This window comes from Silurus aristotelis (genome assembly GCF_946808225.1).
Source record: "Silurus aristotelis genome assembly, chromosome: 29".
Taxonomy (NCBI): domain Eukaryota; kingdom Metazoa; phylum Chordata; class Actinopteri; order Siluriformes; family Siluridae; genus Silurus; species Silurus aristotelis.
The window spans coordinates 1075866-1093815 of NC_139602.1; the positions used below are offsets into that span (position 1 = coordinate 1075866).

The 17950-nt window shown below is 38.4% G+C and overlaps 1 protein-coding gene across 2 annotated transcripts in view; it reads left to right on the forward strand.

Moving 5' to 3' along the window:
- The window catches only part of afg1lb (AFG1 like ATPase b), a 36595-nt gene that overhangs the window by 11049 nt on the left and 7596 nt on the right, over positions 1-17950 (forward strand). The window contains exons 7-9 of one of the 2 annotated variants that reach the window (XM_083535721.1): positions 4663-4721; positions 15279-15361; positions 15715-15785. In XM_083535721.1, coding sequence (XP_083391847.1) covers positions 4663-4721; positions 15279-15361; positions 15715-15785 — 213 coding nt within the window. The remainder of the gene's footprint in view (positions 1-4662; positions 4722-15278; positions 15362-15714; positions 15786-17950) is intronic. The other variant, XM_083535722.1, reaches the window with a different exon arrangement.

Sequence of the window (17950 nt, forward strand, 5' to 3'; positions counted from 1 at the left end):
ACATCATCTTAGAAGATATCAAATGGGAATGTGAAATAAGATGTTCAAAAAGATCTTATGATCAGGTGTACAAACCTTTAGCCTTATAGAATACATGGGGTTGTTGAAGACCTCACAAATCTCCATAAAATCTGGTGGAACATCTCAAAAGAGAACAAATTGGGACTACATGTGGAATGAGATGTTCAAAAAAGATCTCATGGTATGGAATTGTTGAAGATCTCATAACTGTCCATAAAATCAGTTTCCCAAGAGAGACCAAATGGGAACTAAATGTGGAACGATGGAGTTGTTGAAGATTTCACAAATCTCCAAAAAAGGATCTTCTCAGAAGATATCAAATGGGAAATCAATGTGGAATGAGATGTTCAAAAAGATCCTACGATCAGGTGTACAAACATTTGACCTGATCATGTACATGGAGTTCTTGAAGATCTCACAAATCTCCATAAAATCTGGTGGAACATCTCAAAAGAGAACAAATTATATCTTTCTTTTAAATTTAGTGCAACATCTTTCCAGAAGAGACCAAATGGGAACTAAATGTGGAACAATTGAGTGGTTAAAGATTTCACAAATCTCCAAAAAAAAATCTAGTGGAACAACATCTCAGAAGCGAGCGAATGGGAACTAGGTGTGGAATGAGATGTTAAAAAAGATCTTATACAAACATTTTGGCCATATTGTGTGCATGGACTTTATAACTTGTGGAACATCTCAGAAGAGACTAAACGGAGACTTGATGTTTAAAAAAGATCTAATAATCAGGTGTGAACATGGCCTGTGTGAGAAGCTCGATGGCGTGCAGGATCATGACATTCTCGGTCCTGAATGTACTACAAAAGTGTATTTCTCACTCTGACCTCGTCACCTGCTCGGTTCACAATGACCTCACTGCTTTTTCACGTCTCATTGTCTCGACTGGTGCTGCGTTTCGCTTTTTTTTTTGTTGTTGTTGTTGTTGTTGTTGGCTGAACAAAGTCAAACATGTTCCTTAAATCTGCACGGCCTTCTCGAGTTCTTAATCCAATCTCCAACGCTCTCGTATGTCAGCGTCTCTTTAATTCTCAGCACCTTTTGTTCTGCCCATCTAGTCTTTTCACCCAAAAACTCGCTTCACCTCGGGTGAAGTTGCCGCGTCGCCATCGTTCTTCTCCACCGGATCGATTGGAGTTCTGTATTTTTTTGAGGGTTAACCCGATATGAAGGTCACTTAGGTGCTCGTGTTTATCATTCATTTCGGGGTTTTTTGTATTATATATTTGTGTCGGTCTTTTTAAAAGAAATAACCTTCACAAAGAGAAACAAGGTCGCGTTCCTTCAATTAGCGTTAAAAAAAAAAGGGTGGCGTAAACGCCGCCGGTTCCTCTTCCATCTCGGCGGAACATTAGCGCGGAGAGCCGAACGGTCTTAGTGGAACAATCGAGTCAGTCATCTTGTCATCTTCCCTCTCTCGATCTCTTTATCGCTTCCTCCGAGTGCCGCTAAACGTCGTGTTTGCCTGAAGTGGCCTTGCGCACTGTTGTGTGTGTGTGTGTGTGTGTGTGTGTGTGGGGCAAAACAAGCGCTTACATAAAGAGACGCTCTTGTAACATTAACCAGCCAGCGAGTACAAAGCGCACGCTAAAACGTAATAGCCAGCTTATTTAATTTTAATTAGGGAGACTAATGGAAGGGCTGACATGAAAGACGAGGAGGAACGAGACGATGGAAGAGGCGCGGCGGTGAAAAGCCGCCAAAGAGGCTGAGGCTGTTTGAACTTGGAGACGTGCATCCCTTTCACACTTCCTTCCCGAGCAATCGCTCTTCAGCGGCTTTTCTTCAGCGAAGGAGCGGGTCTCTTCGAAGAAGTGAGGGGGTGGACAAGTAAAAGGAGGAAGAGCGGGCTGGTGTCCACGATCAGCCGTTACGTCACGTGACCTATCAAAAGATCATAAGATGCCCAGACCCATTGGGATGACCATCAGTTGCTCCAGTCTTCAAAGTTCTTCTAAGGTTCCTCCTCTGAATCCGTAATGGTGATTTTATATTATTGTACATATGAAGTACAAACTAAGATGTACACCATGTGGACACTTGATGATCTTCCCTGAACGTCCCTTTTCTCATTCAGTCTCATTTTCCTCATTTAAAATGAGCTGCACTCTTCTGGTTAGAGAGATGTTCCACTAGATTTGGTGAAGGTTGGTGAGGTCTCGTTCAGACACTTACTAAAATCAGGTTCTAATGTAGATAAGAAAATGTGGAGGCCTGGTCCAGGCTGCTCAGTGGTCCAGTTCATCCCAATTTCTTTGTTTTGAGCTCTGTAGCAGATACACCACTCAAGATCTTCCACATTCTGTAACAGTAATAACAGGGCTTTGGGAGTGGGGGTGATGGAAGACCTCAACGATCCATTCCGATCTTTGAGTCACTTCTACACCAGACTAATAGGTGACTGAAGAGTCTAGAACCTCAACAGTGATGCAACTAAGATGAATGGATATCAGCTGTCAGGGGTTCAGTTCATTAATAGGTGTTCTGGAGTTATTGTGGTGTGGAGCAAAATTTTATTTATCAGACAAATGAACAAGTGCACTGAGTTTATATGTGCGTTTATACTGTATTAGAGTTAGAATACAGTCATTTACTGTAAATTTCACAGAAACCCACAGTTTTGTTAATAATAATAATAATAATAATAATAAATGATTTATTATTATTATTATTCAATATTTTTTTTTTACTAAATTAAACATAATAATAATAATAATAATAATAATAATAATAAATGTAATCACTGTTGTAATTATTAGTATTATGTTATTTTAAAATGTATTTTACCAAATAAAACAATATAAATTATAATAATCATCAGAAATAATAATAATTATTGTTATTGTTGTTATTATTATTATTATTATTATTATTATTATTATTATTATTATTATTATTATTATTATTATATCATGTTAAAAAAAAACAAATAAAAATTTTCAATAACATCATTTTTTAAAAATCTACCAAAATGGGATACAAAATAAATAAAAAATTAAAACAAAACTTGCTATAAAAAAATCTATAATAAATCTAGAGGTTGAAATATTATGCATTACATAATTTTCTATTGTTACACAATGCTGTACGTTTCTCTGTAATGATTTAAAACTGTATAAACATGTATTATACACGTAAATGTAAATATACTCATGTGGGCTTTTATTTACTGATTTCTTTTTTTTAAGTCAAAAGTCTAGGTCCTGGAAGTCCATAAAAATAAATTAATCAATTAACAAACAAACAAGTAAATAAATAATTGTTGTAGGTGTCAAGCGAATCCGCTGCTTTCAGGGTTTGCTATCAGTTTCTGTGTATCACTAAACAAGCCGCTAATAATACACACTCATCCTCATCATCCTCATCACCCTGTCTTTTACAGTGTGTGTGTGTGTGTGTGTGTGTGTGTGTGTGTGTGTGTGTGTGTGTGTGTGTTCGTGTGTGTTCTCGGGGGTTTATAATGCCTCTGGGGCTAATTGAAGTCTCTATTCAGTGTGATGTTGCTTCATTGTCTGTGCTGAAAGCGAGAGACTTCTTCTCTTTAGCTCATTGTTGGGGAATGTAATGAATTTCATGTGTCGTTGTTCTCCTGAGCTCTACACGGAAATCAATTTGTGTCTCTCCTCGTCCATGCCCCCCCCCCCCCCCCCCCCTGTTCATGCTCCCCCCTTCTACATCATCATCATCATCATCATCATCATCATCAGACACTTTATTTGCCAATCATTGGAGGGAAATGACATGAAGAGCCTAAAGAGTGGAGCTAATAATAACCAGCCTGACTCTCTCTCTCTCTCTCTCTCTCTCTCTCTCTCTCTCTCTCTCTCTCTCTCTCTCTCTCTCTCTCTCTCTCTCTCTCTCTTTGCTCCTCATCCATTTCTCTCTCTCTCTCTCTCTCTCTCTCTCTCTCTCTCTCTCTCTCTCTCTCTCTATCTATCTATCTCTCGCTCTCCATCCATGTCTCTCTTTTGCGCTCTCTCTCTCTCTCTCTCTCTCTCTCTCTCTCTCTCTCTCTCTCTCTCTCTCTCTCTCTCTCTTTTTGCTCTTCATCTCTCTCTCTCTCTCTCTCTCGCTCTCCATCCATGTCTCTCTATCGCTCTCTCTCTCTCTCTCTCTCTCTCCCTCTCTTTTGCTCTTCATCCATCTCTCTCTCTCTCTATATATATATATATCTCGCTCTCCATCCATGTCTCTCTCTCTCTCTCTCTCTCTCTCTCTCTCTCTCTCTCTCTCTCTCTCTTGCTCTTCATCCATGTCTCTCTCTCTCTCTCTCTCTCTCTCTATCTATCTATCTCTCGCTCTCATCCATGTCTCTCTCTCTCTCTCTCTCTCTCTCTCTCTCTCTCTCTCTATCTATCTATCTCTCGCTCTCATCCATGTCTCTCTCTCTCTCTCTCTCTCTCTCTCTCTCTCTAATATAAATATATATCTCTCTCTCTCTTTTTATCTTTCTATCTCTCCATCTCTTTTTTATCTATTTACTATTTATCTCTATCTCTCTGTCTTTCTTTTTCTCTATCTATTTATCTATTCCCCCCTTTCTCTTTATTTCTCTACCCTCTCTCTCTCTCTCTCTCTCTCTCTCTCTCTCTCTCTCCTCTCTCTCTCTCTCTCTCTTCCTCTCAGAACTCTACAAAAATGGTCTTCACAGGCCTGCGTTTGTACCGTTCATTGATGTCCTCAAGGTAAAGACAAAGTTCATTCATTTATCTTTTTTTTATTCCCTCGCTCTTAATGTCGTTCATGTTTATTGGTCCAGGGTTTGATGTGTTTTATATCAACCGAGTGTAAGCACGCTAAAAACACACACACACACACGCACACACACACACACACACGCACACACACACACACACACACACACACACACACACACACCAAAAAGGCACGTTTGATCCTCCCAGGATGAGAGATATATATATACAGTGAGTAAAATAAGTATTTGAACACTCTGATATTTTGCATGTTCTCCCACTTAGAAATCATGGAGGGGTCTGAAATTGTCTTCGTAGGTGCATGTCCACTGTGAGAGACATAATCTAAAAAAAACCCAGAAATCACAATGTATGATTTTTTAACTATTTATTTGTATGATACAGCTGCAAATAAGTATTTGAACACCTGAGAAAGTCAATGTTAATATTTGGTACAGGAGCCTTTGTTTGCAATTACAGAGGTCAAACGTTTCCTGTAGTTTTTCACCAGGTTTGCACACACTGCAGGAGGGATTTTGTCCCACTCCTCCACACAGATCTTCTCTAGATCAGTCAGGTTTCTGGCCTGTCAATGAGAAACAAAGAGTTTGAGCTCCCTCCAAAGATTCTCTATTGGGTTTAGGTCTGGAGACTGGCTAGGCCACGCCAGAACCTTGATATGCTTCTTACAGAGCCACTCCTTGGTTATCCTGGCTGTGTGCTTCGGGTCATTGTCATGTTGGAAGACCCAGCATCGACCCATCTTCAATGCTCTAACTGAGGGAAGGAGGTTGTTCCCCAAAATCTCGCAATACATGGCCCCGGTGATCCTCTCCTTAATACAGTGCAGTCACCCTGTCCCATGTGCAGAAATACACCCCCAAAGCATGATGCTACCACCCCCATGCTTCACAGTAGGGATGGTGTTCTTGGGATGGTACTCATCATTCTTCTTCCTCCAAACACGTTTAGTGGAATTATGACCCAAAAGTTCTATTTTGGTCTCATCTGACCACATGACTTTCTCCCATGACTCCTCTGGATCATCCAAATGGTCATTGGCAAACTTAAGACGTGCCTGGACATGTGCTGGTTTAAGCAGGGGAACCTTCCGTGCCATGCATGATTTAAAACCATGATGTCTTAGTGTATTATCAACAGTAACCTTGGAAACGGTGGTCCCAGCTCTTTTCAGGTCATTGACCAGCTCCTCCCGTGTAGTTCTGGGCTGATTTCTCACCTTCTTTAGGATCATTGAGGCCCCACGAGGTGAGCTCTTGCATGGAGCCCCAGTCCGAGGGAGATTGACAGTCATGTTTAGCTTCTTCCATTTTCTAATGATTGCTTCAACAGTGGACCTTTTTTCACCAAGCTGCTTGGCAGTTTCCCCGTAGCCCTTTCCAGCCTTGTGGAGGTGTACAATTTTGTCTCTAGTGTCTTTGGACAGCTCTTTGGTCTTGGCCATGTTAGTAGATGGATTTTTACTGATTGTATGGGGTGGACAGGTGTCTTTATGCAGCTAACGACCTCAAACAGGTGCATCTAATTTAGGATAATAAATGTAGTGGAGGTGGAGATTTTAAAGGCAGACTAACAGGTCTTTGAGGGTCAGAATTCTAGCTGATAGACAGGTGTTCAAATACTTATTTGCAGCTGTATCATACAAATAAATAGTTAAAAAATCATATATTGTGATTTCTGGATTTTTTTTTTAGATTATGTCTCTCACAGTGGACATGCACCTACGATGACAATTTCAGACCCTCCATGATTTCTAAGTGGGAGAACTTGCAAAATAGCAGCGTGTTCAAATACTTATTTTACTCACTGTATATATAATTATATATATATATACAAAGATATATCTATAGAAAGAGATATAGAGATAAAGATAGAGATAGAGATAGTGAGATGGATGGATGGATGGATGGATGGATGGACGGATGGACAGACACAATTAGGCTCAATGAGAATGAGATGGAGAGAAAGCTGTTTAATGATGAGTGTGTGTCGGCTGGAATGAAGCCGCCTGCTTGCATTTCAAAGCGAGGCCTATCACAGGACGCTCTTCGGGAAGCTCTGATCTGCGCTTATTTTGTAATTTAATCGCGTCATTGTAAGCAGGTATTGGCATTATCCCGCGCGCTACCTGGGTAATTAGCACAGTTCTGCAGCACACACGCTGTCATAAATAATCAGACCTTTATTTCCAGAGATTTTTTCTTTTTTTTATTTCTTTTTTTTTTTTTTGCAGAAGCAGCAGCTCACATTCTTGCACATTTGACACATTAATGAAAGAATTAGTTGAACAATTTATGCTTTATATAGTAACTGGTAACAGCTTCCACCCATCCACCCATCCATCCATCCATCCATCCACCCATCCACCCATCCATCCATCCATCCATCCATCCATCCATCCATCCATTATAACATTTAACATCAGACTTACATTACATAGACAAACACGAAATTTATTCAGTAAAATGTAAATCTTTACCCAATTCCCATGAACTGGTTTACAAATAATTAGAAAATTTATTAGGGGCAAAATTTGACTATTATTTACTAGTGTAGGTAATTATAAGGGTTTTATTCTCCTCTATCAGCTGAGAGCAGTGGAAAATAGGTTTTCATACAGAGGGTTTTATGTTCAATTTAATTAATTAATAAAAATAATTTTTTTTATATAAAAATCATTCATGAGTCACCTACAAAAATAAATAAATGAATAATAATAATAATTGCAATTGATTTTGGTTTGTGATGCTCGCAGCTGTTCATCATCGCACAACTCCTGCACAAAATCCCCAATTTAATTCCTGTTTATTTATGCATTGTTTTTGTTTATCTTTTTATTTACTTACATACTTGCTTACCTATTTATTAATTGAATGCATTTTATGCAACACATAATACTTAACCAAATTTTTTAATAAAAAAAAAGGGGAGAGAGAGAGAGAGAGAGAGAGAGAGAGAGAGAGAGAGAAAACAGACACCTAGGTATATAAAAATTTTTGTTTGTTTGTTTGTTTAAATAATTAATTAATTATTTATTCATAATTAAATGTGTATGGGCTTTTTTGAATTTTTTGTTTAATTTTGCACAAATATTAATATTATTACGAGTGTGATATTAATCTCTAAAATATATAGTATACCTATTATTATTATTATTATTATTATTATTATTATTATTATTATTACTATATTCTGCAAATCAAAACAAAAATCAGCCCTCAGGCTCCGTATGAAAAATATCCATAACCCTGACCAAATCTGATCATTCAGCACCCAGTATAATATATTTTACTATTCGACTGAAGTCGGACCAGGATTACAACCAAGTGTTATTTCTGTAATCAAATACAAATGGATTTTTTTTTCTCTGTATTGTGTAACAGAATTACAGAGAAATATGTTAAGTGCTTTAACAATCAGTAAAAAGGGCATAACTGGTCCTTTTCATTACTCCACCACCGATCTGCACAGACATCAGACGATTCTTTCTGAAACCCAGACGATTCTGACCCACACTAAACCCAGATGGTTTTACAAAAGGAGCTCAGGAAGCTGCTGAAGGCTTTTCAGATTCCTTATCAGGCAGAATTAACAAGTGTCAAAGCGCTGAGTGACTTTAGGGACCCTAATAGGGAAAGAATGACCTGAAGGGGACACGACCACTGTGTTGAACCGGTGACCCTGAAGACCGAGTTCTCGTTAGCGGCCTCATGCACAGATTCCCACTTTATGCATATGGTAAGAAGAAAAGGTTATGTAGATTTTAATTATTAAATAAGCAGACTCGGTGTTATTGCAATAGTTTTGTATTAAAGTGTTTTAGGGATTTAAGCATAAAAATACTAACTGTGTGTTATTTATCTTAGATATTTTATTTTTGCAACATTTTTCATCCAAGGGTGCCAATAATTTTGAAGAATGATATTTTCATCCAAAGCATATAAGGACTTTATGGCCACTGTTTGAGCTGCATGAAGATATTTGAGCACTATATGAGCATTATTTGAGGGCTGTATGAGTACTATTTAAGCGCTATATGAGCACTATTTGAGCACAGTATAAGCACTATATAATAACTGTATGAGAGCTTTATGAGCTCCACATGAGCACTGTATGAACAGCATGAGGGTCTCAAGCCTTGCATAAGAGCTGTATGAGCTCTACGTGAGCACTGTATGAGGGCTGTTTAAATACTATGATAGCTATATGAGCACTATATGAGAGTTGTATGAGCCCCACATGAGCGCTGTATGAGCACTATTTGTGTGCAACATGATGGTTTTATAAGCACTATATGAGAGCTGAATGAACATTATTCGAGTGCCATATGAGTACTGTATAAGCACTATATGAGCATTATTTGGGTACTGTATAAGCACTATATGAGCATTATTTGAGTACTGTATAAGCACTATATGAGCATTATTTGAGTACTGTATAAGCACTATATGAGCATTATTTGAGTACTGTATAAGCACTATATGAGCATTATTTGAGTACTGTATAAGCACTATATGAGCATTATTTGGGTACTGTATAAGCACTATATGAGCATTATTTGAGTACTGTATAAGCACTATATGAGCATTATTTGAGTACTGTATAAGCACTATATGAGCATTATTTAAGTACTGTATAAGCACTATATGAGCATTATTTGAGTACTGTATAAGCACTATATGAGCATTATTTGAGTACTGTATAAGCACTATATGAGCATTATTTAAGTACTGTATAAGCACTATATGAGCATTATTTGGGTACTGTATAAGCACTATATGAGCATTATTTGGGTACTGTATAAGCACTATATGAGCATTATTTGGGTACTGTATAAGCACTATATGAGCATTATTTGGGTACTGTATAAGCACTATATGAGCATTATTTGAGTACTGTATAAGCACTATATGAGCATTATTTGGGTACTGTATAAGCACTATATGAGCATTATTTGAGTACTGTATAAGCACTATATGAGCATTATTTGAGTACTGTATAAGCACTATATAAGTGCTTTATGAGCACTATATTAGCACTTTTAGCGTTTAAGTAAAAAAAACTCTCATTTCTCTCATTTGACTGATATTGATATGGAATATACGTATTTTTGTGCATTCTTTTGCTTTTGTTGAACAGTTGTTGCGTCGGCTGATTGACGGCGGACCTTTTTTACATTTCTTTTTTAAAGCGTCTCTTATTCTGAGGTCAAACCACTGTTAGAAATAACATGGCATTGCTGCTTCGGCCTCCTTCATTGCTCCTTTCTTCTTTCAGTTCTCCAGGGTCAAACCTTTTCTCTCTTTTTTTTTTCCAGACTCTAGTTTTAAGCTGACTATTTTTTATCTATCTATCTGTCTGTCTGTCTGTCTGTCTGTCTGTCTGTCTGTCTGTCTGTCTGTCTGTCTGTCTGTCTGTCTCACTCACTCACTCACTCACTCACCCTTCACCCCAGATGCTTTATTGGATTAGATCGCTTTCTCTCTCTCTCTCTCTCTCTCTCTCTCTCTCTCTCTCTCTCTCTCTCTCTCTCTCTCTCTCTCTCTCCAAGGTGGCCTGCTCTCGCTAGCAGTTTTTCACTAATTAGCCGTGAATTTTTCACAACAGAAGTGCTCACTCTCGCTCTCGTATTCACTTGTGGCCCTTAAACGCTACCAAGGCTGAGTCGCTTTCACTCAAATCGCTGAACTTTTTCCCTGAGGTTCTCTGAGTCCGTTTTTTTAATTTATTTTTTTATAATTTTTTTAAAGGGGGAAGATAAAAAGGCTAAGAAAATAAATTAAATATGAAAAATAAGGAGTTATTGTTGGCCCAGGAAAGGCCAGAGGGACAATAACAGTCATTCAACATCAATTCGAGTTTCTGAAGAGCGCTCTCTATTCCCATGTCACTCCATCATCATACTTGTGACTCGACACAGAGTCCTTCACCAGACGCGCACACACACACGCACGCACACACACACACACACACACACACGTACACGTCCATTTAGTTCTTTTTTGATTAAATTTTAAATAAAATACACGGTTTACTGTACATACCAATTAATCCGAACAAAAGCATGGAGGAGGAAAAAAGCCAAGAAAGGAGACACTTCATCTGAACGAAGGTGATCGTATTTCTGTCATTTCGAACGAAGGAGGGAGAGACACACAGAAAAACAGATAGAAAAAGACATAGAGAAAGAGAGAACAGACAGACAGACAGACAGACAGACAGACAGACAGACAGACAGACAGACAGACAGACAGACAGACAGACAGACAGATAGATAGATAGATAGATAGAAAAAAGGGGGAAAAGATTGCTAGAAAAAGACAGAGAGATAGAAAGACAGCGAGAAAGAGCCAGAGAGAGTGAATGAGAGCAAAAGTAAAAAAGAGAGGGAGAGTTGGAAAAATCATTTAACAGAAGCGAAAGACAGAAAGAGGAAGAGCAGGACAGAATTTTACAGGAGAGAGAGAGAGAGAGAGAGAGGGAAAGAGATTGCTATCGCTATCTATGATCACCATCCTTCTTTCTTTCCTGCATTTCTTATTCACCTTGCTTATCTTAAACATGTATGAAGAGCTCCAGCAGGATGGGGTGTGTGTGTGTGTGTGTGTGTGTGTGTGTGGGGAGGTTCAGGCTCTAAGCCTGTGCAGATGTTCTAAGGGTTACGTTGTATAAAAAAAAATAGAAGCTCTGAACGGGGCAGTGAGAACATTGTGAAAACGAAGAACGTTGTGAGAACATTATGAGAACGTTGTGAGAACTTTGTGAAGATGTAGAACAGTGCGAGAACGTTGTGAGAACGTTGTGCGAGTAGCTGATGTAAGCTGGTGCATGTAAAGGGAATAGATAATTAGTAGTAATTAGTGCGTTCACATCTTACACCACCCCCATCTTTCTCTCTTTTTCCTCACACACACACACACACACACACACACACACACACACACACACACACACACACACACACACACTAGTCACTTAATCTCTGAATACACTCACCCAGGACACACACACACACACACACACATGAAATCACACACCAGAGTGGTGAAAACACTTTGATGTAAGAGGAGTCGTCCCGGACTCAAAAGCATAAAGGCACTGTTTTAAGCTTGTCCCTCGTTCTCTTTCTATCCCTCCTTCTGTTCCTCCCCCCTTTTTTTCTTTGCTTTTTCCACACTGGCTGTAAGACACCACACAAATGAATGGACAACACATATATACACACACACTCTTCCCCCACACCCCCTTCTCTTTTTCAGGCTTCCCACCCTGCGTTCTTTGAGCCCCGGCTCAGTCAATTCTCTTCCCTGCAAAAAAAAAAAAAAAAAAAAAAAGAAGGAGGTAAGAAAAAGCATCAAATGTTTTCGGGCGTCAGTAATGAGGTAGTGGACCTCATCAGGGCCCGATCGCCAGCTATCTTTGGCTTTTGTTCCGCCTCAATAGTAAGGCTCGCTTTGAAAAACTGAAAGGCAACTTTTTTCTTTTTCTTCTTCTTTTTTTTTTTGCTGTGAGAGAGAAACACACATAACCCTGTTTTTTTCCCCTCCTTTTTAAAAGTCTCGGACGGGCTGATCAGGACACACAAACGCTGTGTGTGTGACTTCATATGAAACTTTTTACACATTTATAAAAAGTCTGGGTGGGTGTTATATGAGGTATAGACTGATCCATCCTGAGGATTTTATATAGTAATATAGTTATAAACGAAAATTTCTGATTATTAAACATTTAAAAAAGACATGATTTCTTTGCAACAGCTGTATTATTATATTATAGTATAGTACAGTTTAATATATTTGTATTAGTATAGTATAGTGTTATTATATTACAGTATACTAAAAGACTATAGTATAGTAAAAACTTTCTTTTCGGCTTCTCCCGTTAGGGGTCGCCACAGCGAATCCTCCGCACGTTTGATTTGGCACATGTTTTACGCTGGATGCCCTTCCTAACGCAACCCTCCCCAATTTATCCGGGCTTGGGACCGGCACTGGGAGTGGCTGGGGATGGTTCCCTGACCGGGAATCGAACCCGGGTCGCAGCGGTGGGAGCGCTGCATCTTAACCACTAGACCACCAGGGGACCCAAAAGAGTATAGTATAGTGTTATAGTATATTAGTATATTATATTGCAGTATAGTATTGTATTGTTCAGTATGTTATATTGTAGTATAGTGTATTATACACTGACTTTTAATATCTTCATCTAACATTGTGTGTGTGTGTGTGTGTGTGTGTGTGTGTGTGTGTGTGTGTGTGTGTGTGTGTGTGAGAGGTTGGAGGATGCCGACGAAGGCTGAAGAGCGGAAAAAACTTCAGAGTTATGAATCTCTAATAAACCCATCACAGGCCACAATCATGCAATGATCCACAAGCAGCTACGTCTCATTACATCGACCCTCTGTCTGATTGTGTTTCTCCACTTCTCTCTCTCTCTCTCTCTCTCTCTCTCTCTCTCTCTCTCTGACTGTCTCATTCTCTGTGTCTGTCTTCAGTCTTTCTTTCTCTCTGTCTATCTTTCTGTCTCTTTACCTCTCTCTATCTTCCACCCTCTGTCTATCTCTATCTTTTTCTTTCTTTCTCTCTTCTTTTCCCTTCTCTCTCCCTCTCGTCCTCTTTCTCCCGGTTCTTTTCTAAACTGAGGGATGTCTTGGTTGAACCCACCAGCTGTCAAGATACAAAGTTTTGTAATAAATGATGTCGATGTCGTGTAAGAGAGAGGGAGAGAGAGAGAGATATGGAAAAAGATAGAGGGAGGGGAGAGAGGGATGGAGATGAACAGCCTGATGCGGCGGTAGTCGTCAGCATGGCGGCTGTTTTCCCGGCGGCTCGGTGCTGGGGTCACCCTGGGGCTGATGAAGCCTCACACTCCTCTTTGTGTTGCGCTCTCGCGGTTTGTCAGCCTGTCATTACACCCGATTCAGCCAATTGGCTCGGACGCGGAACTCTGAGCCTCGGGAGAGAAAAGTTGACAGCACCAGAGAATAGGAGAGGAGTGCGGTGATGAAGAGGGGGAAAAATAGGAATATATCATTCGTGCTGTGATTGCTAATTATCCCCGGTTCAAGAAGGAGGGTGGCAGAAAATTCACTGATTTCATAATTCGCCGGATTTGAAGCAGGACAGCTTGAGGCAAAGGCCTCTTCCCGTTAATGCCACATATTATTACTCCTGTTAAAAATAATCACCCGTTCTTTTCATCAGCACTGGGCTTTTATTTTTCTTTTTTTTTTTTAATATCCACCATTTTTTCCCCTCCACATCTTAGATAACCTGCCTGGTTGGAGTGTCTAATAAACCCTCAGCATCACACACGCGCACACACACACACACACACACACACACACACACACACACACACACACACACACACACTGGATTTACTCCTGAGATGTGTTCTTTCATCAAACCTCAAAACATCTGAAGTATACACGTGAAGAGGCAATCAAAGAAAATATTATCTGATCTTCCACAGAAAAGAGAGATTTCACTCCAGAAAGAACAAAAGAACAATCAAAGAAAGTCCAAGTTTTTTAAATTGGACGTGAAAATGCTGCTTATTAATCATTTTTTATTCTTATAAATAATTAAAACAAAAACAACTTCCTCTAAAACACTTCCTCCTGGCCTTTTTTATAATACTCAAGTCTTTTTCTTCAAATCCAGACTTTTTCTGATTCATTCGAAAACACGAATGATTGGCAACGTGCGTGGAAACGTGTGAAGGCGGGTGTCACAATGTCGCCACCTAGAGGCGAAACGTATATTACACACGTATATTACACTGCGAGGACGCTCTTCAAGTGCAGTGTAGTGAACTCAATGTGACGTGATTCAACACGTTTTGATCCGATATCACGTGATTCATCACGTTTCGATCCAACATTACGTGATTCAACACGTTTCGATCCAACATGACGTGATTTAATATGTCTTAATCCAATATCGCTTTATTCAACATGTTTTAATTTAAGTTTCTCTTCCAAAATCCCGTCACTCAAAATGTTTTGATCCACTATCACATGATTCAACGTTTCGATCCAAAATCACGTGACAACACTTTTAACACTTTAACACTTTTTTTTAATCCGGCATGATAATATCACGTGATTCGACACGTTTCGATCCAACACGACGCGATTCGACACGTTTCGATCCAACACGACGCGATTCGACACATTTCGATCCAACATGGCGTGATTCGACACGTTTCGATCCAACATGGCGTGATTCGACACGTTTCGATCCAACATGGCGTGATTCGACACGTTTCGATCCAACACGACGCGATTCGACACGTTTTCATTTAAGTTTCATATCCAATATCAAGTTTTAAAACTCTAGGCATTATAGTATATTCGGAAAGACGATTTGTACGTGAAAACGTGCGAAGGCACAGTTTGCCACCTAGAGGCGACACACGTATTATGTTCGAACTGTACGGACGCTTATTAGAGATTTTTTTTTTATTGGTGTTGATTTGACGTTGATGCTGTTTAAACTTGTAACATTTGCGTTCGGTTTTCAGGAGCATTGCTGCGTGTTGAGATTGGACACCGGACTCGATTACCGCCAAAGGCACACGGAACCGGCGGGAAGACTTTATTACACGTAAGCGAGGACGTCTGTCCTTAAAGAACGATCCGGGGATTAAAAATAAAAACAACAGCATCAACCTGGCTTTCAGTAACTCGTTCCAACCTTCAATAGCTACCCTTTCAGTGTATGCTAATTCACTTGTGTGTGTGTGTGTGTGTGTGTGTGTGTGTGTGTGTGTGTGTGTGTATTGGTAGGTACCTGATTGCCACTCGCTTCCATTCACGCTCCCGCTGTTTGTTTTGAGCCCAACATCCTGCGCTATTGAGGCCTCGTGAAAAGCTAAACACGGCTGCACGTCGCTCGCGTGTTTGATGTGAGCACTTTAGACCTGGTTAATTTCATATTCTGCTCTTTTCTCTCTGCAGATCGAGCGAACCTGACGCTGAAGCTGCCGTGGACGCTCTGATCCGAGAGTTGGCTTCGGGACAAAACCGTGGTACAGGAGTTAATTTCCCGCTAAAATAAAAAAGAGGACAGATTGGACGCTTGTCCGCTGCACACACAAATACAGCGCTGGAAAAAAATTCAGTACACTCCAATTTGTGTTGAATTCCAGGACAGGCACACCTCACACACACCTCATTCTGCACACTGACTAGGTGAACACCTGAACCAGATCTTCTTTAATGAAGAAAAGTAAGAAAACCAGAACAGTTAAATTCAGTAAAAAGGGATGCAGTGAGCGTCAGATTGCTTCCATCCTTAAAACTTAGAAGACCAAACAACAAATCTACAAACCAGCAGAGGATGAAATCGACTTTCCACTGACCAGGATGATCATCAACTCATTCGAATGTCCCTCAACAAACATATACACACATATACACACATATACACACATATACACAAACATTTACACATATATACACATATATACACAAACATTTACACATATACACACACATACACAAACATTTACACATATATACACATATATACACAAACATTTACACATATACACACACATACACAAACATTTACACATATACACACATATACACATATATACACAAACATTTACACATATACACACATATACACAAACATTTACACATATATACACATATATACACAAACATTTACACATATACACACACACATACACAAACATTTACACATATATACACAAACATTTACACATATACACACACATACACAAACATTTACACATATACACACATATACACACACATACACATATATACACAAACATTTACACATATATACACAAACATTTACACATATACACACACATACACAAACATTTACACATATACACACATATACACACACATACACATATATACACATATATACACAAACATTTACACATATACACACACATACACAAACATTTACACATATACACACATATACACACATACACATATATACACATATATACACAAACATTTACACATATACACACATATACACATATATACACAAACATTTACACATATACACACACATACACAAACATTTACACATATACACACATATACACATATATACACAAACATTTACACATATACACACATATACACAAACATTTACACATATACACACATATACACACACATACACAAACATTTACACATATATACACATATATACACAAACATTTACACATATACACACACATACACAAACATTTACACATATATACACATATATACACAAACATTTACACATATACACACACATACACAAACATTTACACATATACACATATACACACACATACACAAACATTTACACATATATACACATATATACACAAACATTTACACATATACACACACATACACAAACATTTACACATATACACACATATACACATATACATATATACACAAACATTTACACATATACACACATATACACAAACATTTACACATATACACACACATACACAAACATTTACACATATACACACACATACACAAACATTTACACATATACACACACATACACAAACATTTACACATATACACACATATACACATATATACACAAACATATACACATATACACACATATACACAAACATTTACACATATACACACATATACACATATACACACACATACACAAACATTTACACATATATACACATATATACACAAACATTTACACATATACACACACATACACAAACATGTACACATATATACACATATATACATATATACACAAACATTTACACATATACACACATATACACAAACATTTACACATATACACACATATACACAAACATTTACACATATACACATATACACACACATACACAAACATTTACACATATATACACATATATACACAAACATTTACACATATACACACACATACACAAACATTTACACATATATACACATATATACACAAACATTTACACATATACACACACATACACAAACATTTACACATATACACACACATACACAAACATTTACACATATACACACACATACACAAACATTTACACATATACACATATACACAAACATTTACACATATATACACACATATACACAAACATTTACACACATATACACACACATACACAAACATTTACACATATATACACATATATAC